The sequence below is a fragment of the Myotis myotis genome, unplaced genomic scaffold (assembly GCF_014108235.1).
Source record: "Myotis myotis isolate mMyoMyo1 unplaced genomic scaffold, mMyoMyo1.p scaffold_m19_p_6, whole genome shotgun sequence".
NCBI lineage: Eukaryota > Metazoa > Chordata > Mammalia > Chiroptera > Vespertilionidae > Myotis > Myotis myotis.
In genome coordinates, this window is record NW_023416368.1 from 3,042,736 (window position 1) to 3,066,183 (window position 23,448).

Here is a 23,448-nt window from a genome sequence, read left to right on the forward strand (position 1 = left end):
GCAGGATGTATTTTCATTGTTACAAATTGAACATAATTAAAGCATAGTGATTAATCACAAAACAATATGTAATTATATATGTGTTTTCTGATGGTCTTAGTTGACCCCTGTGAAAGGGTCCTTCGACCCCCAAAGGGGTCACGACCCACAGGTCGAGAACCGCTGCCTTAGAGGCACCTGCTATTCAGATTTAAGAGAGTATCTTCTACACCAGCAGTCACCAACCGGTGGTCTGTGAGGTCCGAAAGGTTGGCGACCGCTGCTCTACACTTTAGCCTATACTGGTTTTTCAACAGTATAAAATTTCAAACTGCTTTTTCCGCCATATTTATTGAGTACATTCTCATGTCACTAAAAAAAAAAAAAAAAAAAAAAAAAAGGTTTCATACAAATCACTTTTAACAACTGCATATTTCAACATACGGATTTGCTGTAATTTATCTGATCATTCTACGACTGACCGGCTGTTACAAATGAACACCTTGAAGCACACCTCAGCTCTCCAAGGCCACGCCCGTCCAGCCATGGAATGAGCGAAGCAGTCTTCAGCAAGAGCAGGAGAGAAATGAGCAGAGGTGCTGGCGCCGCCCAGGCTGACCCAGGAAGGCAGCTGCCCGCCTGTGCTCAGTGGCTGCGAGGGGACCACACCCAGTGCTCTGAGCCCCTTCCCGAGGCCCCATAGCCCCAGGTCACCCAGTGTGACGCCAGAGCAGAAGCCTGCCCTCCTCAGCCATCGCCTTTCCCTTCCTCTGAATGTGTCTGCTTAACCTGCCAAACAGCTGGAAGCTAAAGCACACTCAGGACCCACCCGCAAATGCCCATCCTTACGCTCCCAAGCTTCAAGCCGCAGTTCTAAAAAGAACCCAGTAAGGATCCACATAAAGTGAATTTAAATATGTTGATGAGATGAACAGAAATAAAATAGCAGAAAACTTGAGAATCTGTTCTCCTGACAATACCTGATATAAAAGAGAACATACGCTTGTTGACTGAGTACCGATCTGATATCACTGGTAGATACGATGGAGTCATTCATCTGATACCAGAGACCATTGCTAGCCTGCAAGAGCCAATACAAGAGAGGTTCAATATGATTAGGGAAACGGGGAACACTGAGCCAGAGAAATGTAAGAAAAATGCAACTGCCCATTTTAACTGAGCCCCCAAGAAGACCAGTGCTCCCTTACCGTGTATTGTGATAAAAGCCATTAGCAAACCCACACGCTCACCTTTATGTAGCAGAAGTAATGGCCCGCGTGGCAGTTAAAACCAGTGTGTACCAGCACTGCATATAAAACATAAATAATCGGTTCTCCGTTTGGCTGAGACATGTATGGTCGAATATCAAGATATTCCGGATATTTTACATCCTAAACAGAAACGGGAGGAGGAAAAGGAGCATTGTTTCTGGAAGCACAGGTCATTCCACGTGTCTGGGTGAGGGGTGCGCAGGGGCGGCGTAGGGCAGGGTGCCTGCAGCTCACTATGCTATGATATTCTGGCAGAAGCCCAATTCATTGAGCCCCATTTCAAAAGACATGATGAACCTGGAACATATTTGAATCTAAGTGTGTTTAATGCAATCCCACTGTATTCTTTATTTTCTTTGAACAATTGAGGATCCATATTAAGTGAATTCTTCAAATTAATCAAAAGAGACAGTTATAGAATGACAATTCTGGGCTTTCATCATCACTTATTTTTATTTTTAATAATTCAGGAATGGATTATTTATTTCTTTTGCATGTCACTGACTTTTTTACCACTTTTAATCTTCAGAAAGTGGACAGGAAATGGGGAGATCAATGTATTACCAATCAGAAAACAGCCAACCAAGAAAACCAACTGGGAAGAGTGGCCAGACTCAGCAGCATTTCAAAGGACACACTCTCTCTACCTCACTGACTATGGAGTTCAACTCAGATAAGTTACCAATTTTATCATCAGAAAGCCTAACCAGCTATAGGATATAGAAACACACCCACCCTCATAAACACACAATACACTACTGGCTCAATGCTTTGACATTTCCCTCCCATTACCAAGTGCTGGAAGAATTTAGAAAATCAGGTAACAAAACTGTTCAGTTAGATTGTTTATAACCTGTAATAGCTAATGACACTGAGCCCTGAAAGGCTCAGCGTAAAGGTTACTAATGTCTACAAACCTTAGCAATTTTCCCGCCAGTAAAATTGGCAAAGCGTTTCAGAGAAAGTGTGAGAACATTGGAGGACCTGTGTATGGTGAATCTCTTCGAAGCTGGAACCATCTTTTTACATCTTGAAATAAACAGAAACAAATAATTAAGTATGTTTTTTGTATTTTAGCCTTTCCCTTGTTATTTCTCTAAACATTCTAAATTAAGTTTCCAAAGGGTACTAGATGAGAAAAACAACTCTTTCAACCAACAGTGAAAATACAAAACTTTAAAATACAGAGAAACTGCTTAATTAGCATGACAGGGACAGGAAGCTGGGATAATTCTGAGCTGATAGCCACACAGGTCACTGATATTCTCAAATTAAGTTAATACAAGTTTCTGTCAACTCACAACAAACTGAAAAACAAACAGATTTCCAGGCTGTATAATTCTGTGAAAACAAAGACCTATCAGATACAAAAGGAAGAAACCTAATGATTAGAAATGTCCATGGAGTTTAACACAGAGAAACCCCTGTGGCTCAGACAGAAGGGAGCCTTCTCCCCACAGAATGAGTATTTGATAAGAACAAGTATCACCTGACTCTAAAATGAAACTCTACTTAAACATACAACGCAAGGCTTTCTGAAAACAGGCACTCTTGACTTCAGGGGGAAACACAGTAAGAAATAATCAAAATTAAGAGGTTTCTAGTAGACACCACCAGCAATCCTGGTAAGAACCACAGAGAAGATCCAAGGAGAAGTGGCTGCCCTCTAGCCCACCCTTTCCAACAGAGCGGATGACAACACCGCTGCTGGGCTTACCTCTGCTCTCCCTGCACCCCCCCAGCAGTGAGACCCAGGTCTCCTATAGAGGACACGCCTTGGCCCTGGAGGACAGAGATGCAGTGTCTCCCCAGATGGCATCGGCAGCTAAGGGACCTTTCCCACCCGGGCAGCACCCTGTCGTACTTGCTGCACTTGTACGAGTTCTCGCCGTCCAGCTGCTCGGGCTTCACAAACTGCTCCAGCGCCTTGTTCACACTCTGAGCAGCCTGGGAAGAGAAGGCAGCACACGTTCCCTCTCACTGCTGTGAACCAAGAAGTCACTGGTTTGATTCCTGGTCAGGGCACAAGCCCGGACGTGGGCTCATTCCCCAGTAGGGGACGTGCAGAAGGCAGCCGATCCATGTTGTCTCTCTCTCTCCCTCTTCCTTTCTCTCTCAAATCAATTTTTTAAAAAGGAAATGTTCTTTTACTATGGCATTCGTTTTTATATGTGGACACATCAAGTTATTTCCCCTCCCATTAAAAATGATCAGATTAAAGTGAATAAAAATATGTGAAGAGGCTGCGGCTGAAGCATTCTTTAAAATAGTCTAAAGCCCTAACTGGTTTGGCTCAGTGGATAGAGCGTCGGCCTGCGGACTCTAGGGTCCCAGGTTCGATTCTGGTCAAGGGCATGTACCTTGGTTGCGGGTACATCCCCAGTAGGGAGTGTGCAAGAGGCAGCTGATCGATGTTTCTCTCTCATTGATGTTTCTAAGTCTCTATCCCTCTTCCTTCCTCTCGGTAAAAAATCAATAAAATATATTTTTTAAAAAATCAATAAAATAAAATAGTCTAAAAACGAAACAAACCAAGTATCTACCAGCTTGGAATCGGGCATGTGAACTGGTCTATCCACTCACTGGACCATCACATAAATGCCAAGCAGTTTGAAAGGAAAACACAAGTGGTCAGAGGTGAGGTGTGACCCCATTTGTAGAAACAGTAAGTAACACTCTGGGACAGTGTATATCAGTGACAGGAACAGCTCATTCTGCAGGATGGACCATATGTATCTGCAATATTTCTCATTTATCATAAACACATATTACATTCGAAATCAGAAAAAATAAAGCTTCAGAACAGCAAAAAAATGAGACTTTAGATCAGGCAGGAAGCAAAACAATTTCTAAATAATAACCACCATCTACTTTGGCTAATATAGTTATCAGGATCTGATTTTATTAAGATTTAAGTGAAACATCAAAAGGTAATAAAAAGATGAAGTGTTTTAAGATTATGATGCCGACTACAAAGTTCAAATAATCACCTGTACATAAGTCTTAGCATATTAAAATTTTAAATTCATGTTCTCTAACAAGTCAGTCTTAATTGTAAGTGAACTACAAATACATGAAGTTATGTCAAGTCTAACTGGTTTTTAAACTTCACTGTCACAACGATGATCCAGCTTACCTTGATCTCCAGTGTTATATCGAGATACGGGTCAAAAGTATCTGAAACGCCTTTGCAATTTAAACATTTGACTGAAATAAAAACAAAATGCAAAGATAAGCAGAGTGCAATCATTATGGCATCCCAACTGTTAAGATGACTGAACACAAAAATACTATTACAAATAAAAAATTAAAACAAGGTACAGTTTCTCCTATCAGATTGGGCAAAACATTTAATACTACACAGTGTGAATCTAAGTGCCATGAATTTGGCTCACACACACTGTTGGTTGGAATGTAAGCTGGTATAACCTCTTGGAAGGATGATATGGTGGTGTCAGATTACATACCAGCCTTTTATTAGAAATTCTAATGCTAAGAATTTAGCCTACATATACACTTTTACACGGACATAAAGGCAGGTGCACAAGGATATTCATGAGCATTGATGATCACTTAAAAATTAGAAGGGCCCTAACCGGTTTGGCTCAGAGGATAGAGCGCCCGCGGACTGAAGGGTCCCAGGTTTGATTCCAGTCAAGGGCATGTACCTGGGTTGCGGGCACATCCCCAGTAGGGGGTGTGCAGGAGGCAGCTGATCGATGTTTCTCTCTCATTGATGTTTCTAACTCTCTATTCCTTTCCCTTCCTCTCTGTGAAAAATCAATAAAATATATTTTTTAAAAAAATAAATACAAATTAGAAGTGACCTAAGTACTCCTCGATAGGGGACTAAAATAAATGGAAAACAACGCAACTGTGCAAGACAATGTTAGACCTATGTGTGCTGAAGTGTAAAAACACTTTTCAGTTAGGAGAAACTGAAAGGGACATACCTAACAGCTCCCAGTCTGCTCACGCACAGGAAGCCACTGGAAGGACACCAGAAGCTGGCGTGGGGCTGAGAAGGGGGATGGGAGTCTGGGCTGGATGGAGGACACACTTCCATTCTTAATCCTTTCTACAGTTGGCTTTTGTTAACCATATGCATGGATCATCTTATCAACTTTTTAAAAAATTCTCTTTATTCATTTACTTATTTATTAATTCTCTCCTGAGGATATGTTTTTTATTTACTTAAGAGAGAGGGAAGGGAGAGGGAGAGAGAGTGAAACATCAATGTGAGTCAGACACATAGATCGGTTGCCAATCAAGGATTGAATCTGCAATCTAGATATGTGCCGTGACTGGGACTCAAACCTGCGACCTTCCAATGCACGGAACGCCCAGGATGACACTCCAACCAACTGAGCCACACTGGCCAGGGCCACTTTAATAAAAGTTTTAAATGAAAGTTTACCTCTAGATCTCAGGTATCCTCCAAATATCTGACAAACGAGCGTGGTAGCCTGGGTGTGTCTGTCTAATCTGAAAAACAGTCGGACAGTGACGTGAGAGAAGATTCTACAGAAACTACATATGCTACATGAGATCTCAAAGCACACACATCTACAGAAGAGCAAGAATTCAGACGGATTAAGGAGACGTCAGTACTTACTTATTGCTGCCATTCAAGCACGCCTTTTGCATAGCATCAACAGTGTATTGAAGGAATTCATGGGCATCTTCTTGGTTTCCAAAACGGAAGTGCCTAGCTATACCTATGAAGTGTAAGACAAAGCTTTATCATCACCCAAGAGGCCCAGGCGGTAACCCCCAAAAGTTGTATCTTATAACAATACGTTAGAAAACACCTGATAATCATTATATGGGGAAACAGCACTAATACCAGCTATTCTGAGAAGAGTTAGACCATTAAAAGTCCACATGGACTAGAGTTTGAAAGCCCAGAGAGGAGGCACAGAGATGCTATCCATGGCTTTAGTGAGTTAATGAGGTTGTACTTGAATAAATTCAACTTTAGCTATATTGCCTCAAAATTTGTCCACAATGTTATGTCACTACACACATCTTAAATTTGATGCTAACCTCCCTAAGTCTGAGAATCCATGCAGAACACATCAATGTCAAAACCTATCTAAATTCTATCCTGATAACCATGTATGTGTGTGTGTGGGTGTGTGTATATGTACATTCATGGATGTAATACACACAAACACACAGAAATTACATTTTCTTAAAGATTTAGGTTGAAAAGTGTTAATCATGCCTTATATTTATTTATTTATTATATATATATATATTTTTTTTTAAATATATTTTATTGATTTTTTACAAAGAGGAAGGGAGAGGGATAGAGAGTTAGAAACATCGATGAGAGAGAAACATCGATCAGCTGCCTCCTGCACACCTCCCACTAGAGATGTGCCTGCAACCAAGGTACATGCCCCTGGCCGGAATCGAACCTGGGACCCTTCAGTCCGCAGGCCGACGCTCTTTTCACTGAGCCAAACCGGTCAGGGAAATATATATTTATTAATTAAACAACAACAAAATCATCCTCAGCTAAAATTTTGCCAGGATCCAATGATGTTTAAAAAATGTTTACATTGTAAATATTTGTAACTGTATGATTATCCACCCCTGTAATTATCTAGCTAGATATCACATTAAGAAAATTTTGTGCAATCTGTATCAGTACAATGCAAGAGAAAGATTTAAAAGTCATTTAAAAATCAAATAGAAAAATAAAATTTATCTACAAATTTGCTAAGGTAGGAGTATAAATCTTTCTTTAAAAGTGTAGTTTATTTTGGCAATTACTGTCACTCTGTATAGTGTAATCATTAACTGAATTAAAACTAATTCAAACCAATTTAAAGAAACATGTAGGACAATATTTACTCAGCATAAAAATCCAAATATCTAGGGGAAAAACTCATTGTAAAATTACCAATGATGTTATTAACAAATTGAGTTAAAATTTTTTTCATTTGTTTACATTAAACTGAATACTATTTTCTTTTTATATTGCTATCTTTTGCTTTAAGGTTTCAAAATCTGTTTATATAGTAAATGTCTGACTAAGAATGTTATTAAAGGCATCTACACATATGATAAAATATGTTTGCTTGTTTTTATAATAAACAGGCTCATCTTTTACCAGGTAGGCCATTAAGACTAATTAGCTAATAAATACTAATATAAACAACTATAGATGATACTTACGCCGCATCTCATTAATGACAAACATTGGTTTAATAACATCCCCAGGATTACTGAGTGCCTGGGTGATATGTGCTTGCATTGTACACATCATACAAAATCCTTCTGCATGACCTGAAAGATAACAGATAATAATCCTCCAAATTAGTAAAATATGACTCTACATACACATCAAGAGATACTACACTCCTGAAATGAAGTAATAGTAACAGCTATCATGTGTCATGCACTGAACCATATACTTTTGTTCACTGTCATTTAATTCTCCCAAAATCTAACTGGTAAGTATACACTGACTCTATTCTACAAGAGAGGAAACTGAAGTTCAGAGTTAAAAACTTGCCCAATGTCATGCCCCGGCTGGGTGGCTCAGTTGGGTGGAGCGTCGTCCCATACACCAAAAGGTTCCAGGTTCGATTCCCAGTCAGGGCACATACCCAGGTTTTGGGTTCGAGTCCTGGTCAGGGCACGTATGGGAGGAGACCAATCTATGTTTCTTTCTCACATCGATGTTTCTCTCTCTCTAAAAATCAATAAAAACATATACTTGGGTGAGGATTAAAAATAATTTTTCCCCATGTCAAAAAGTTATTAAGTGGCAGACACATAACAATCAAATCATACTCTAATGTCAAGGCCTGCATTAACTACTCTCTATGCTGGAAAAATGCTATTTTTCACACACTGCCATCTGTCTCACACAGGAAAAGAATGTCTCCCACACTGGGGATTGGAAATCTCTCTATAAATATTTGGCTTTTTTGGCCACATACAGTGGTCTCATTGCTGCTGCTGCTTTTTTCTTTCTACAACTTTTTATTTATTTATTTATTATTTTTTATTTTATTTCTTGATTTGCAGAGAGAGAGAGAGAGAGAGAGAGAGAGAGAGAGATTGATTTGTTGTTCCACTTATTTATGCATTCACTGGTTGATTTTTGTATGTGCCCAGACTGGGGATCGAACCCACAACCTTGGCATATTGGGATGATGCTCTAACCCAGTGGTCGCAAACTACGGCTCGTGAGCCACATGCGGCTCTTTGGCCCCTTGAGTGTGGCTCTTCCACATAATACCACGTGCGGGCGCGCATGTACAGTGCGACTGAAACTTTGTGGCCCATGCGCAGAAGTCGGTATTTTGTGGAAGAGCCACACTCAGGGAGCTAAAGAGCCGCATGTGACTCGCGAGCCACAGTCTGCCGACCCACTGCTCTAACCAACTGAGCTACCTGGCCAGGGCCTTACTTTATTTTTATTGATTTCAGAGAGAAAGGGAGAGGGAGAGAGAGATAGAAACATCAATGATGACAAAGAATCATTGATCGGCTGCCTCCTACACGCCCCCTACTGGGGATCGAGCCCTTCAGTCGGACGCTCTATTCACTGAGCCAAACCGGCTAGGGCTCTACAACTTTTTAAAGGCTGAAAACCACCCTTCGCTCATGACTATGTGGTGCTACTGGCATCTGTGGGGTAGAGGCCACAAGTGCTGCCGAGCATCCAGCAAAGCACAGGACAGCCCCTCAACAAGGAACTACCTGGTCCCAAACGCCACCAGTGTTGAGGTTGAGAAACACTTTCTTAAACTAAAGGCTGCTCAGAACCTGCCTAACAAAGCTTTAAAAGTCTCCAAAGGACCCAAACTATTTCCAATTACCATAACTGGGTCCCTGAACAAAGCTAAAAAATATTTATAGGAATATTTTTCCCTCTAGAAATAATATAATTTTAATAATCTAGCACCCAACCACATAAAATTCTAAAGTAGGAGTACAAGGCATGTAAAGAAGCAGGAATGACCAAGAACAAGAAATAAACATAAACAGACCCAGAAATGACACACAACAGAATCAAAGACCTTTAGAAAGACATTATACACATGTTTATATGTTCAAAGAGGCAGAGAAAAAGCAAAAGCATGTTAAGAACAGATGAGGAAACGGGCCCATTTGTACTTTACAACTGAAAGCAGAATTTCTGAGATGAAAAATACACCAGGTCGGATTAATAACAGATTAGACTGAGCAGTATAAATTACCCATAATGAAACACAGAAAAACAAAAACTCAAAATAACAGAAAACATAAGCATATCATTGAGCAGTGGGACTACATCAAGTTGTCCCTAATATGCATGTAAATAAAATTTTTCAAGAAATGACTGTCGCCCGTGGTTTGGCTCAGTGGATAGAGCATCGACCTATGGACTGAAGGGTCCCAGGTTCAATTCCGGTCAAGGGCACATGCCTGGGTTGCGGGCTCGATGCCTAGTGGGGGACATGCAGGAGGCAGCCGATCAATGCTCTCTCATCACTGATGTTTCTATCTCTCTTCCTCTCCCTTCCTCTCTAAAATTATAAAAATATATTTTAAAAAAAAGAAAAGAAAGAATGATTGTCTACAAAGGTACAACACAAGGGAGTTTTTACAGTGATAGAATGGTTTTGTGTCCTGACTTGAACTGGTGGTTACAAGAAACTATACCTGTGCTAGAATTCATAGAACTGTATGCCAAAAAATGTTGACTTTATGTTAAATATAAAAATTAAGTTTCAATAACTGAAAGTCATACAAATTTGAAACAGTACACCACAAATGTAAGAACCTCAACAAACCCTAAACAGAAAGAAACATGAAACCAACACAAAGAAACACTCAAATTGCTTAAAACAGTGATCAAAAAATTTTATTTTTTACCTTTTTATTTATTGACTAGAGCCTTGATGCACGAAATTCGTGCAAGAGTAGGCCTTCCTTCCCCTGGCTGCCAGCACCGGCCTCCCTCTGGCACCCGGGACCCGGGCTTCCCTCGCAGCCCTGGCTTTGTCCAGAAGGACCGTCTGGTCTAATTAGCATATTATGTTTTTATTATTATAGAATTTATAAAGAAAGTGGAAGGGGGAAGGAAACACTGATTTGTTGATCCACTTATTTATGCATTCACTGGTTGATTCTTTTTGTTGTTGTTAATCCTCACCTGAGAACATTTTTTCCATTAATTTTTAGAGAAAGTAGGAGGGAGGGAAAGGGGGGGGGAGGCGAAAGAGAAAAAGAAACATCCATGTGAGAGAGACACATCAACTCATTGGTTGCCTCCCACACACACACCCCAACCAGGGCTGGGGATCAAACCTGCAACCCAGGTATGTTGCCCTTGACCAGGAATAGAACCTGAGGCCCTGCAGTGTGCAGGCCAATGCTCTAACCACTAAGGAACACCAGCCAGGTCTATTGCTTCTTTTTTTTTTTGCTGCAAAAAGCTTTATTGTTTCATTTGGCCCAATGCATGGGAGGGGGCTCCAGGGTGGTTAAAAGAATGGCTAGTAGTTTCGAGAAGAGGCTCAGGTAAAAGCCAGAGACGCCAGGGGATGCAGAGGGGCCTCTGGGCTCCAAAGGCTCCAAGTTGTGCTGGAGGGTGAGCCTTTCCAAGAGACACTTGCCCAGCCCAGCCTGGGGGGCAGCCAGCCTGCGGATGTGAGTCAGGTGTCGCCCATCTTCTTGATCAGTTTCACCTCCTCATCCAGGAAGTGGTTCTCCAGAAAGTCACAGAGATGAGGGTCTGCGCCTGCAGCTCCAAAAGGGTGTGGGTCAGGGCAGCTCCCATGGCGTCCTGAGTTTGGCCGCCCCGCATCTTGGGAAGGTTTCTGCACGTCCTGGCAGAGAATGCTGCCGCCAAGCTTGTTTTGCAACTGTAAGAGATGCGCAGTGCCCCTCGCGCTTCTTCTCCGCCAACTCGCGGAAGAAGTGGCCGCCCTCCAGAGCCACATCTTCCTGGTGGAAACAGTAGCCCAGAGAGAGGTGGGTGTGGGAGGCCCCAGATGCAGGCTGGCCAGGCAGCTGACCGCAGCCTCCACCTCGGTGGAATAATTCTGACGAATGTGGGAGGTCATGGCTGCTTGGCAATAGGAGTGAAGGTAGGAAAAAACCGGTGTGTTGGCTGGTCCCGGAGGTGGTTCTGGGGTGGCGACTGGATGAGACGCAGGAGAGTGGCCGGAGGCTGGGAGAAGGGGCGTCCCTGGGTCTGTTCCGTCCAAACGCTGTGGAAGGAAGAGACGGATCCGGGACCTTGGAGGGCACTGCCGGTTGATTCTTGTATGAGTCATGTTTTTAAATCTACTTTCTTAATCTGGGCCTTTTGGGCATTTTTAGAATATTTATATTTAAGATGACTAGAAGTTAAGTCTGACAATTTATATTTTGCTTTTTGTTTGTTCTTTTTGTTTTTCATTTGTTTTCTTATCCCTGCCTTCCTGTGAGTTACTTGAATGTTTTAAATTACTGTAATGTGATTTATTTATGTTTTTTGAGTGCATCTAGAAATGAAGTACAATTTTCCTTAGTCACAGACCACCTGGCCATCTCTACATAAAATCTTAAGGAATCCTTTTTAAAACACTACTGGGATTAGCCCAGCAGCTGTGGCTCAGTGGCTGGGTGTCGACCTATGAACCTGGAGGTCACAGTTCCGTTCGAGTCTCGGGTGGGGCACATGCCCAGGTTGTGGCTTGATCCTCAGTGTGAGGCATGCAGGAGGCAGCTGATCAGTGATTCTCTATCATCACTGATATTTCCATCTCTCTCTACCTCTCTATGAAATCAATAAAAATATATTTGGACCAAAAAAAAAAGAGTGAAAGACATTTTAAAAAAAACAAAAATTAGGTGAGTTTAGCAAAACTGCAGTATATAAGATCAATATCCAAATATCAATTCCATTTCTATATTCAGCAATAATCAGAAACTGAAATTAAAAAAGTATTATCATTTATAATAACTTTCAAAAACTAAAATACTTTGGGATAAATCTGATTTAAAATGTGTACATTATATACAACATTGCTAAGAAAAATTAAAGATCACCTAAATAAATGGAGAGGCATACCTTGTTTGTGGGTCAGAAGACAATATTGTTTAGATGTCAATTTATCCCAAATTGATTTATAGCAAGCATGTCAAACACATGTGGCCCACAACAAATATTTTTGCGGCCCAGCCAATATAACGGTATGTAAGAAACATTTTAAAAAAAATTTCGTCACAATGTTTACAATATCCTGTTATACATAATTATTAATAATGAACTACAATGTTAGCCAGTGACTGATACTATAATTGTGTTGCATTCATTTCCTTTATGTGCCTGACGCCCAGGCGCACCATTTCTCTCCACTAATACCAGCAGTGAATATTTTAGCAGCCAACTGCCACGTCATTAGTCTTGTACGGACTTGTTTGCTGTGCTCAACAGGAAATATGTTGCTTTCAGAGAACAAGAAAAATAGGTTTATTTGTGTTACATTTATTAATCTGTGCAGTTATCCAGTGTCTGGTAACTTAATGTTCAAGAAAAAAATATTAATTTTTATTAAAATGTTCTATTATTTTATATTAACAATTACTTCTTTATTTCAGCCCTTTGTATTCAGCATGTCTCTATCAAAATCAACCTATGTTTGTATGAAAATTGAAGTGTTTTTTTTTTTGCGGCCCACATAAACTTAAACCTTGTTTATTTGGCCAGTGTTAGCCTTTGAGTTTGACATGCTTGATTTATACTAGTAGATTCAACACAACCCCAATCAAAATTCCAGAAAGCTTTTTTGGAGAAATTGACAAAGTGGTTCAAAAATTCATTTGGAAATGCAAAGAACCAAGCATGGCCAAAACAACTTTGAAAAAGAACAACAAAGTTGGAGAACTTACCTAATTTCAAAACTTAAATATACAGTAATCAAGACACTGTGTCATGGTGTCAAGATAAATAATGGATCAATGTAACAGAATAGCGAGTTCAGAAATAGTCATATGTATATGGTCAAGTGATTTTTGACAAAAGTAAAAAGACAAATCAGTAGAGAAAGGACTATATTTTGAACAAATAGTGCTGGAACAACTGGATATCCATATTGAAAAATATGAACTTCAAACCATTCTTTACATCATAAACAAAAATCAACTAAAAATGGATTAATTGTAAAACTATGAAACTTCTAAAAAAATATAGAGGAGCCCTAGCCGGTTTAGCTCAGTGGATAGAGTGTCAGCCTGCGGACTGAAGGGTCCCAGGTTTGATTCCAGTCAAGGGCACAGGCCTGGGTTGTGGGCTCGATCCCCAGTAGGGGGTGTGCAAGAGGCAGCCAATCAATGATTCTCTCTCATCATTGATGTTTCTCTCTCTCTCTCTCTCTCTCTCTCTTTCTTCCTCTCTGAAATCAATAAAAATATATTTACATAAAAAAGAAAATATAGAGGATATCTTTGTGACCTCTGGTTAAGCAGATTTCTTAATATAACACCTAAAGGATAACTGGGATGGAATTCTTCAAACCTAAACACATGCTCTTCTAAAGTCAGTGTGAAGAGAATACTTTTCTCCAGACTGAGAGATAATATTTTCAAATTACATATCTGATAATGAGCCTCTATCCAGGAACTATAAAGAACTCTCAAAATTCAACAATTAGAAAAGAATCCAATTTTAAATCAGGCAAAGGATATGAACAGGTGTTTCAGCAAAGCAAATATATGGATGGAAAATAACCATGTGGTAAGATGTTCAACATTATTCATTAGGAAAGTGCAAATTAAAGCTACGAGGAAGGTATTACTACACAACATACCTATTAGAATGGCAGAAATTGGAAAGGTCACGCCAAGTATTAGGCAAGGTACTGAGCAAAATGAAATTTTCATTCACTGCTGGTGGGAATGTAAAATACCACAATCCCTTTGGGAAACAGTCTGAAAGTATCTTAAAATTAAACACAGACATACTATAGGACCAAGCCATTCCATTCCTGGATATTTATCCAAGAGAAATGAAAACATGTCCTATGAAGACTTGTTTACAATGTTCATAGCAGCTTAACCTATGATGGCCCAAAATGGGAATAACCCAAATGTCCATCAATAGTGAATGAAGAAACACACTGTGGTACATCCATACAGCGGAATACTACTTAGCAATAAATGCTAATTACTGATACATGCAACATGAACTAATGTAGAACTAACTGTGCTGAGTGAAAGAGACCAGGAAACACGAGAACATACGCTGTACATAACTCCACTTCTATGACACTCTAGAAAATACAATCTAATCTCTAGTAGACAGGAAACACATCAGGTGGTTGCCTGGGATGGAAGGGATGAGAGGTAGGAAAAGGCAAAAGGGAGTGACTTCAAAGGAGCAATGGGAAACTTTGGGGGGTGATGAAAAGGTGCATCATCTTTTTAAATATATTTTTATTGACTTCAGAGAGGAAGGGAGAGGGAGAGAGAAACATCAATGGTGAGAGAGAATCACTGACTGGTTGCCTCCTGCACGCCCCACACTGGGGAATCAATCCCGCATATGCCCTGACTGAGAATCAAACTATGACCTCCTGGTTCAACCTCTGAGCCACACCGGCTAGGTGCATTATTTTAATTGTGGTGATAGTTCCATGGGTATATACAAATGTCAAATGCACCAAACTGTATATTTTAAATATGTGCACTTTATTATATATCAATTATCTTCTATAATAATAAAAGGGTAATATGCTAACTAGACCGGATGTCATTCAGGACATCCTTCTTAACGAAGCCAGGGCTGGGGGGAAGCCAGCCTGGGTCCCGGGTGCCTGCCGGCAGCTGGAGGAGGGAAGCCCAGGTCCCGGGTGCTGGAGGGAAGCCGGTACACCAGCAGCCAGGGGAAGGAAGGCCTGCTCTTGCACGAATTTTCGTGCATCAGGCCTCTAGTACCTCAACAAAGCAGGGCAAACAGAGAGAAGAGAGAAAACCATCAATAGCATAAAAAACAGGCAGCACCTATTCTGGACACCAGGAGCTTCTGAATTTTTGTCTTGGCGTCTCTCTTGATGTCCAGGTGCCAGGGCTAGGTTTTCCCCCACACCCCTTTCATTAAGCACAAAGTGATAGGGAAGCCCTCTGTGGGGAATGAATTGTGGACTTAGAAAGGGAGAAAATGCGGGCAAGTAGAACGTTCATTCGGTAATTTAAAACCCTTTGGCATAACAAACAACTCTAGGCAGTGAGGCTCTAGGTGATTTTCCTTTGGTTTATTTAAATTTTCTGTACTTTCCAAATTCTTTAGAAGCATTATTTTGCTCTTTGGGGGGAGAGGGGGGGGGACAATTTTAAAAGAACCAGTTCAAATTCTCCATTGAGAACTATTCAAAAAGAAACCAAGGGGCTTTTCTCACACTGATAATTGATGAACAGCCACCTGAACATACACAAATCTAAGCTTAATGTAGATCAAAGAACGGGGAGACTTCATTTACAAAGGCTGAAGGATATTTACAATATGTATAAAAGGTCAAAACCTCAAAACAATGGGTATGTTCCAAATTCTGAATTTTGCTAGTCAACCACTGAGTTGGCTTTCACCAAATTAAGGACCATCGTATGTTTTAACTGATTTCCTACCCTTTAGGCTGAAACCCGAGGTCTCTCATGCTGAAGGGAAAGTCCTGAATGAGTTTCCGGGAGGCTGGGGCAGTGATGAGAGGTTTCTTGCCCCTGAGGCTGGAAGCCTATACGTGAATCAAGCCTACAACACAGGATGGACACCAGCAGAGGCAGGATTTGAATCCTGCTTGGTGGCAGACATTTATGCCACATTTTTAGCCAAATGCTGATAAAATATGTTTCTTTTATTTTTTATTTATTTTTTTAAAAATATATTTTATTGATTTTTTTTTTTTTTTTTTTTTTTTTTTTTTTTTTTACAGAGAGGAAGGGAGAGGGATAGAGTTAGAAACAACGATGAGAGAGAAACATCGATCAGCTGCCTCTTGCACACTCCCCACTGGGGATGTGCCCACAACCAAGGTACATGCCCTTGACCGGAATCGAACCTGCGACCCTTGAGTCCGCAGGCCGATGCTCTATCCACTGAGCAAAACCGGCCAGGGCAAAATATGTTTCTTTTAAAATAACTTCACAGGTCAAATTAGGTGCAAAATGCTTCTTATACAATCTGAATACAAATCTTACAGTCTTCCTGCATGGTTTCTAAAAGAATAAACCAACTGCTTAGTGATCATAGAATTCTTGGCTTAATTCCTTTCATTTCAGAGAAAAAATGAAAATAGGTTAGATACCACAACAAAACCCATGTAACATAAAACAAGACTTACATGTCTTGGAGTGTTCATGCGATAGCATGTAATTGGCAAGAGGTGGCGTGTATGTTAAGCACTGCAATGCTGCATTGGCAAAGCAAGTATTGCCCAAATTCTGGAGCCCAGCTCCAACTCTATGAGTTTGTTGCCACTTAAGACAAATCTTCTCAGATGGGAAAAGAACTTTTTGCGGAGGAGCAATGCCATCACCTAGGGCTAGAAAAATAAAGAACAAACATTTAATAACAAAGCTCCACATGCTTTTGAAGCTAAATAAATAGCAATATATCAAACCTGAACCTGATGAAGATTCTAAATCTTTTTACCAGCTAACCAGGAACACAGAGGAGAAAGGCAGAACTCAGAATGTGGGAAACTCTAAATGATTTGGTCTCTTCAATAAAAATATATACTAGTAAAAAAAAAAATGCTCTAACTGGTTTGGCTCAGTGGATAGTATCAGCCTGTGGACTGCAGGGTCCCTGATTTGATTCCGGTCAAGGGCACATGCCTTGGTTGTGGGCTCGATCCCCAGTTGGGGGCGTGTAGGAGGCAGGCGATCAATGATTCTTGTAATTGATGTTTCTCTCTCTCTCTCTCTCCCCCTTGTTTTCTGAAATCAATAAAAAATATATTTAAAAGCAAATAAACAAACACCACCCAGCATTTTTAAAAACATCTTTAAATGTTTAAAAGACAGACATTTACTTAGAGAACTATAGTTAATGAAAAGTTAATGAAATGCTTGTCCATTTCAATTCTCACCAAAATAAAGTTTATCCTTCAACAAATTAGAAATTTAAAAACTACAAATAACATCCGGCCAGTGTGGCTCAGTGGTTGCTCAACCCGTGAACCAAGAGGTCACTGGTGCGATTCCCAGGCAGGGCACATGCCTGGACTGGGGGCTTGATCCCCAGTAGGGGGCGTGCAGGAGGCAGCCAACTGATGATGTTTCTTTCATCAATGTTTCTCTATCTCTCTATCCCTTTCGCTTCCTCTCTCTGTAAAAACCAATGAAAACATATTTTTAAAAAATAAAATAAAAAACTACAAATGTCATAGTAATTAAAAATAATCTCCCTTGTTATGATATGTGTGTTAATCATAAATAAGCAGCAGAGGAAAATGAAGCCCATCATAATGTAACTGGCTGGCCACTCAGGCAGCAATATATCGTGCAAAATAAGAAGCCCTCTGGGGGGGATAAAATGGACACATATGTAATACCCTTTGTAATACTTTAAGCAATAAATAAAAAAATCAAAAAAATCAAAAAAAAAAGAAGAAGCCCTCTGAAACTACCAACCCATTGACAGCACTGACACCGGAGTTTCTTGGAGTATAGTACCTTGATCCTTCTGTGGTGATGGTTTTGACTTATCAGGTACAGATGAACTTGAATACACTACAGCACCAGGCACTGGTCCTAAGGAAAGCGTGTGATTTGAAACCTCATTTAAGGAAGACACAGCACCCCAGCCGGCAGACCCTGCATCCATGTCTCCAGGTGAGACTGCCTCGGAGCTGCCAGGCTGGTTCTGAGAGGTTGAAGGGCCCGAAGATTCAGAAGCTTTGTCAACTATGGTCATTGTTCAGCTCTGCAAAAGACAAGCACACATTTCTTTCAGAAGATTAGGAAAGTAACCTACTGATTCTACCAGTAGATCTCGGAAAGTTAGTCTAGCAATTTTTGAGTATCTTCAAATATAAAAGTAACAGTATTTTTCACTTTGTAATCATTTCCTCAGGACATTTAGTATTGTCTACTCCGCAACAATTGTCTACATAGCAACAATTTTTAATTCTAAAACTTTCAATGGGCCTACTAGCCAGTTTGGCTCAGTCGTCGGCCTGTGGACTAAAGGGTCCTGGGTTCGATTCCGGTCACGGGCACATGCCTGGTTGCAGACTTGATCCCCAGTGGGGAGCGTGCAGGAGGCAGCCGATCAATGATTCTCTTCATCACTGATGTTTCTATCTCTCTCTTCCTCTCCTTTCCTCTCTGAAATCAATAAAGATACATTTTTTAAAAAACTTCAATGAAATATTTGATTACATCTTATCATTCTATTCCATGCCTCTTAAAATTATTTCAGTTTATAATCAGGTACCTCAATTTCCAATTCTCTACATTTACCCAGTACCTATATTCTTTCTTTCCATTGCTTAGAACTAGAATGTGAAATGCACTAATGCATGCGACTCAATTTTCAATCTGTATATGATTCTCCAGGGAAAAGTCTCAACTACACAGAGAGAAAATCTAGCTTTAATGTTGAGCATAAAGTCCAAAAGACACTGTTTGAAATACACTGCATTTTTAAAGTATAGGAAGTCTCACCTCTGAAGCACATTTTTCTGAAGGGACTCATTTATTTGGTATATATGACTTGTACAAGGAAGCCCAATATAATTACGCACTTTTATACTTTTTATACAGTAACTTATTTAATTTTCATAATGGGCCTATGAGACATTGGACAGAAATCACAGGATCTATAAAATGCACCAACTACAACCCAAACTAGTCAGCAACTGGGAGTAGGGACCAGGTCCAACATTCCTGACTGGGGTTCCTTCTGGCTATACTAACCTGTCAATAGACTACTTTCAAGAATGTTTCCGAAACTGCCAGGTAGCAACCAAATCTGGTATGCCACTGCTCAGTGGGTAACCTTTCAGGTGTGCCCTGACTGCCCCTAGCACAACATCCTCCTAGCACCTAGCCTGGGCACTGCCTGGCCTAAGGACTTCTGCACACACACCCTCAGGTCCATTCCCACCTATTCTCTCTGGGCTCTGCACATGCTGTTCCTTTTACCTCTCTTCTCCATCCTTCCACCTCCAGCCAGTTAACACTTCCACTACTCAGAATTCATTTCCTCTGGGACACTTTCCTTGACAACCTCCTCCCCCAAGAGCTGGGTTAAAACCCCTCCTCCAGGCTCCCCAGCACCCTGCGCTGATTTATACAGCAGCCCTGCAGCACCTACTGCACAGCAAGTTCACATGCTGCTCTCCGTCAAGTCCTCACTGGTACCCCCTGGCCTGACACACAGAAAGCTTTCCATGCAGGCGTTGAACAAATGAATGAATTCTGGAGACAGAAAATAACCCGTGTTTGCTTTAGCACCAGTTCGTGCTGAGTGATTCACATACAGTATCTCATTTAATCCTTTAAAAACTACGAAGTTGGAATAGCCTTTAAAACTTGTTTTAAAAATATTCAATACAGTAAATGGATAATAAATACCCACGTACATGCCACCTCAACAAATGTTACAATGCACTATGTGCTCATAAGAAGTTTTTATTTTAAGCCTCAAATTTGTGTTATCATTTTAAATGAAGGCATGATTACTTCTCCCCCAAAAGTATAACCATAAAAAACTTTTTGGGCTCTTACATAAAAACAGAAGATGTTATTTAGATCTAATAAAATAAAAACTGAACTGGTTTTTAAGTCAATTTTAAGTCAATCTCAGATACTGAGAAAAAGGGAAAAAACAAACAAAAGGGAAAAAGAAAGAAAAATAAGGTACTGGACCTTCATTCAGGAAGAAAACTTGAGCTATATTATCCAAAACAAATTCACATTTTTCTCATCGAAGAGTCCAAAGAAATTATGAAACAGTGTGGAGACAAGAGTAAGAAAACAAAAGAGGAAGAGGAAGGGAAGGAGGAGGTAAAGAAAGAAAGCAAAACAGCAATAAAGGAAGGCTTACTTACAATGCAGTTAAACAGCAAAAGCCTTGGTTTTCCCTGGACAGACATCCTTTCAGGACAATCATTAACAAATGACCAAGTAAAACCATTCTACTGGCTCAAATGCCTTTTTGGAGGGGAGGGAGGGGTTCTTATATGGGGGGGGGGGGGAGTGAAGGAATGCATACCAGTCGGTCGTCAGTAACCATACAGCATTATACTTTTGGGAAAACAAACCAGAACCATCCATTCGTTTCCATTTGTCCATTCCGCCGATGAATTCTCACCCTAAAACCATGAGGCATCCAACTAATCCCACCGGCCCAGAGAGAAACCCTTTCTGGTCTCCCAGCACCGCTGCGCGGGCCCCGGGATGCCGCCCTTCCAGGTGCCATGCGTTCAGCAAAGCTTCCCAGCATCAGTCACAACCCTCCCGACATTCAAGCAACTACTTCAGTGAAGAGTTACCACTTCTCTCAGCAAGTCCTGGTGATACACAAGAAGTTACAAACGCCGCAAGCGCTACAAGAATCAGGCTGGATGTGTGTGGAGGAATGAGACAAACCGACTTCACCAGTGTTTCCTCTCTTTTATTCAAAAGCCTTAAAATTCTCAGTCTCTTGTATGGTATTTCCTCCTCAGTATTTCTACCAAATGCCAGAATGCATTATCCTTTTTTTTTTTTTTACTTTTAATATGTCTAAACATTAAGGTCCCCCACATACACTGAGGCAATGCCAATGCATGCAAAGAGAAACTGTTACACTCCGCTGCTTCACACACAATGTAACCCGCATTCCTGCACAGGCGCTGGAAGGCACAGCCTTGACTTCAGTTGTCTTTTAAGACAGCAAAGCAACTGAGCCTTAAACCTTCACAAAACAGGGCAGACCCGGTTCAATGACATAGAAAAGAAAGTGAAACTGACTATGCCCATGCCCAGTGCGCTCTGAATGAACGTCAAGAGAACAGTTTAACATGTACAGCTCTTAAAAAAAAAAAAAGAAAAACTCAGTCCCCACAAAAAGGTCTGAGGATATCGCTGTTACCTTGAAAAAAAGAGGCGGTAACTAGTTTTCCCAGCAGCTCTGCGGTGAGTTTAGTGTTCTCGCGTTTAAACAATCAGCGTGTTCTGCAGGAACACGCCAGCCCGGGGCCTTGCTAGCTGTGCGGGAGCGAGGCAACCAAGTCCTCCCAGCTGCACGCACACCAGCAGGTTCAAGTCCTGCGGCCCGAAACTTCGGTCCCGGCCCGGCCCGGCCCGTTTCCACCCCGAACACCTGCCTCTGACCGCCCCCTCCTCCCCCGGCCCCGCGGGGCAAGCGGCTCTCCCCGTCCCGCCCCGGAGATAAAGGACTCGACCCAGAGGAACGCGCCGGGGGGGACGCGCCGCCGGGCCGCCCCCTCCCCGGAGGCACCGCTCCGCTCAGCCCGGCGGCCGGCGCGGGCAGCTCGGACACTCGGCGGAGGAGCCGGGGGGACGGCCCCGCGAGGGCGGCCCGCCGAGGGGCGCCGGGTGGGAAAGTTTGCATCTTTGGGGTGGAATGGGGGCGGGGAGGCGAGTCCCGGGCTCCGAGGGGCGCTCGGGGGCGGGAGGCGGCAGCCACGCGGGGGGCGGCAGGCGGCCGGGGGACGCCCGGCTCCGCGGCCGGCACACGCCCACCCCGCGCAAACCCATGCGGGCCAGGCCGCCCCGGAGACGCCCGCCGGCCCCGGCCCCCGGGCCGAGGGGGCGGACGGGGGCCGGGTGGGGGTGGGAGGGCAGTGTCCATGGCAACCAGGGGGTCCGGCCTCCCGGCGCCGCCCGGCTCTCGGGGCGCCCCGCCGCCGTAGCCGCCGCCCCCTCCCCAGCGGCCTGGCTCGGCCGGCGGTGGCGGCGCGGTCACCGGCGCGGCGGGGTCCCGGGCGGCCCGCGGCGGCGGAGGGGGCGGCGGGCGAGGGGCCGCGCCAGCCCCCGGCGGGCCGCGCCGGCAGCCGGGCGGCCGGGCCAGCCGCGGCCGAGGCGGGCGGAGCGCTCCGCGGGCCCGACGCTGGCCGGCGGCGGGCGGGAAGGAGGCGGGAGCTTACCTGACCCGGCTCGGCGCTCGCTCCATCCCCCTCGGCCGCCGCCGCCGCCGCCGCACACAGCCCAGCCGCCCGGCGGGGGACAATGACGTGCCTCCATCCGGGCACCGCCGCCGCCGCCTCCGGGTCAGCGCCGCGCCCGCCGCGCCCCGCCGGGCCGCCAGGGGGCGCGCCGAGGCTGGTCCGCACGCGCCGCCGCCCAGGGGCCGTCGCGCAAGAGGCGCGGCGCGCAGTTAACGGGCCGGCGAGCGCGGGAGGGGCCGGCGCCGGGGCGCCCCGGGCGCAGGCGGGCGCGCGTCACTGCCGCGCCGGGCGCCGCGAGGAGCGCGCTGATTGGCGGGCCGCGGCCGCGCGAGGTCCTCCCCGGGGCAGGCCCGGGACACCCCCTCCGTGTCTGCGCCCGGGGCCGATCCGCGCGGGTGCACGCTGCGCGGGCTGTGCGGGCTGCCAAACGGCCGCGGCTCCGGGCACGCCTCCTACGTGCGCTCCTCCGCCCGGACGGCGGCCACGCCGGAACCCAGCAGTGCGCCCGCGGCCGCAGACCAACCGGTTACGGGAAGCGGAGGGTACGGTACCTGAGTCCGCAGCAAGGCCGGGCTCTTACCGGCACGGGTTCCTCGTCTCGGGTCCGAGCATCCCGCGGTCTTTGGGGGCAACGAAACCAGCGCGACTCCCGAGCGCCAGGTCCCTCCTACTGATCGGAGGCCTCCAGCGCGAGCCCCGCGGAGGACGCGGTGGTGCATCCTCGCATCTCCTCCGCCACCACCTTGCTCCTCCCTGTGGGTCCCTGCTTGCGTTAGGGACGTGGCACTCACCTCCCTAACCTGGGGCCCTCTCCCGCCCTCTCACAGGCCTCACCCTTATCGCCCAGTCACACCTGCCCAGGGGCTGCGATCCGACCTCCTCCCCCCAGGCGACCTTCCTGCCCGCCCGTCCCCACGTTCTCTCCGAGCTTCTTTCTGGTCTCTCCCTCCCTTGCAACCTTCTGACCGCGGGACGATCGTTCGGGGCAGAGGAGGCTCGGGGCTCAGAGCCACAAAAAAATCTAAAATTCCTTCGCCTGCCAGGGAAGCCTCCAGTTGCAGACTTTTCCCTACAAACACGCCATTCCG

The 23,448-nt window shown here is 43.9% G+C and overlaps 1 protein-coding gene across 5 annotated transcripts in view; it reads right to left on the reverse strand.

Moving 5' to 3' along the window:
- The window catches only part of USP42 (ubiquitin specific peptidase 42), a 35,779-nt gene extending 12,632 nt beyond the window's left edge, over positions 1-23,147 (reverse strand). For 3 of the 5 annotated variants that reach the window (XR_004968171.1, XR_004968169.1, XM_036312842.1), the window contains exons 1-11: positions 22,912-23,127; positions 17,916-18,165; positions 16,580-16,780; positions 7,437-7,547; positions 5,866-5,968; positions 5,668-5,735; positions 4,387-4,457; positions 3,115-3,197; positions 2,168-2,279; positions 1,230-1,370; positions 960-1,060 (exon numbers count right to left, since the gene is read on the reverse strand). Coding sequence is in view for 1 of the 5 variants with exons in the window: in XM_036312842.1 (XP_036168735.1) it covers positions 960-1,060; positions 1,230-1,370; positions 2,168-2,279; positions 3,115-3,197; positions 4,387-4,457; positions 5,668-5,735; positions 5,866-5,968; positions 7,437-7,547; positions 16,580-16,780; positions 17,916-18,156 (1,232 nt within the window). In the remaining 4 variants the exon portion in view is untranslated. Of the gene's footprint in view, positions 1-959; positions 1,061-1,229; positions 1,371-2,167; positions 2,280-3,114; positions 3,198-4,386; positions 4,458-5,667; positions 5,736-5,865; positions 5,969-7,436; positions 7,548-16,579; positions 16,781-17,915; positions 18,166-22,339; positions 22,487-22,911 lie in introns of those variants that run through there. The other 2 variants (XR_004968170.1, XR_004968172.1) reach the window with 2 other exon arrangements.
- Between the last annotated feature and the right edge of the window lie 301 nt (positions 23,148-23,448).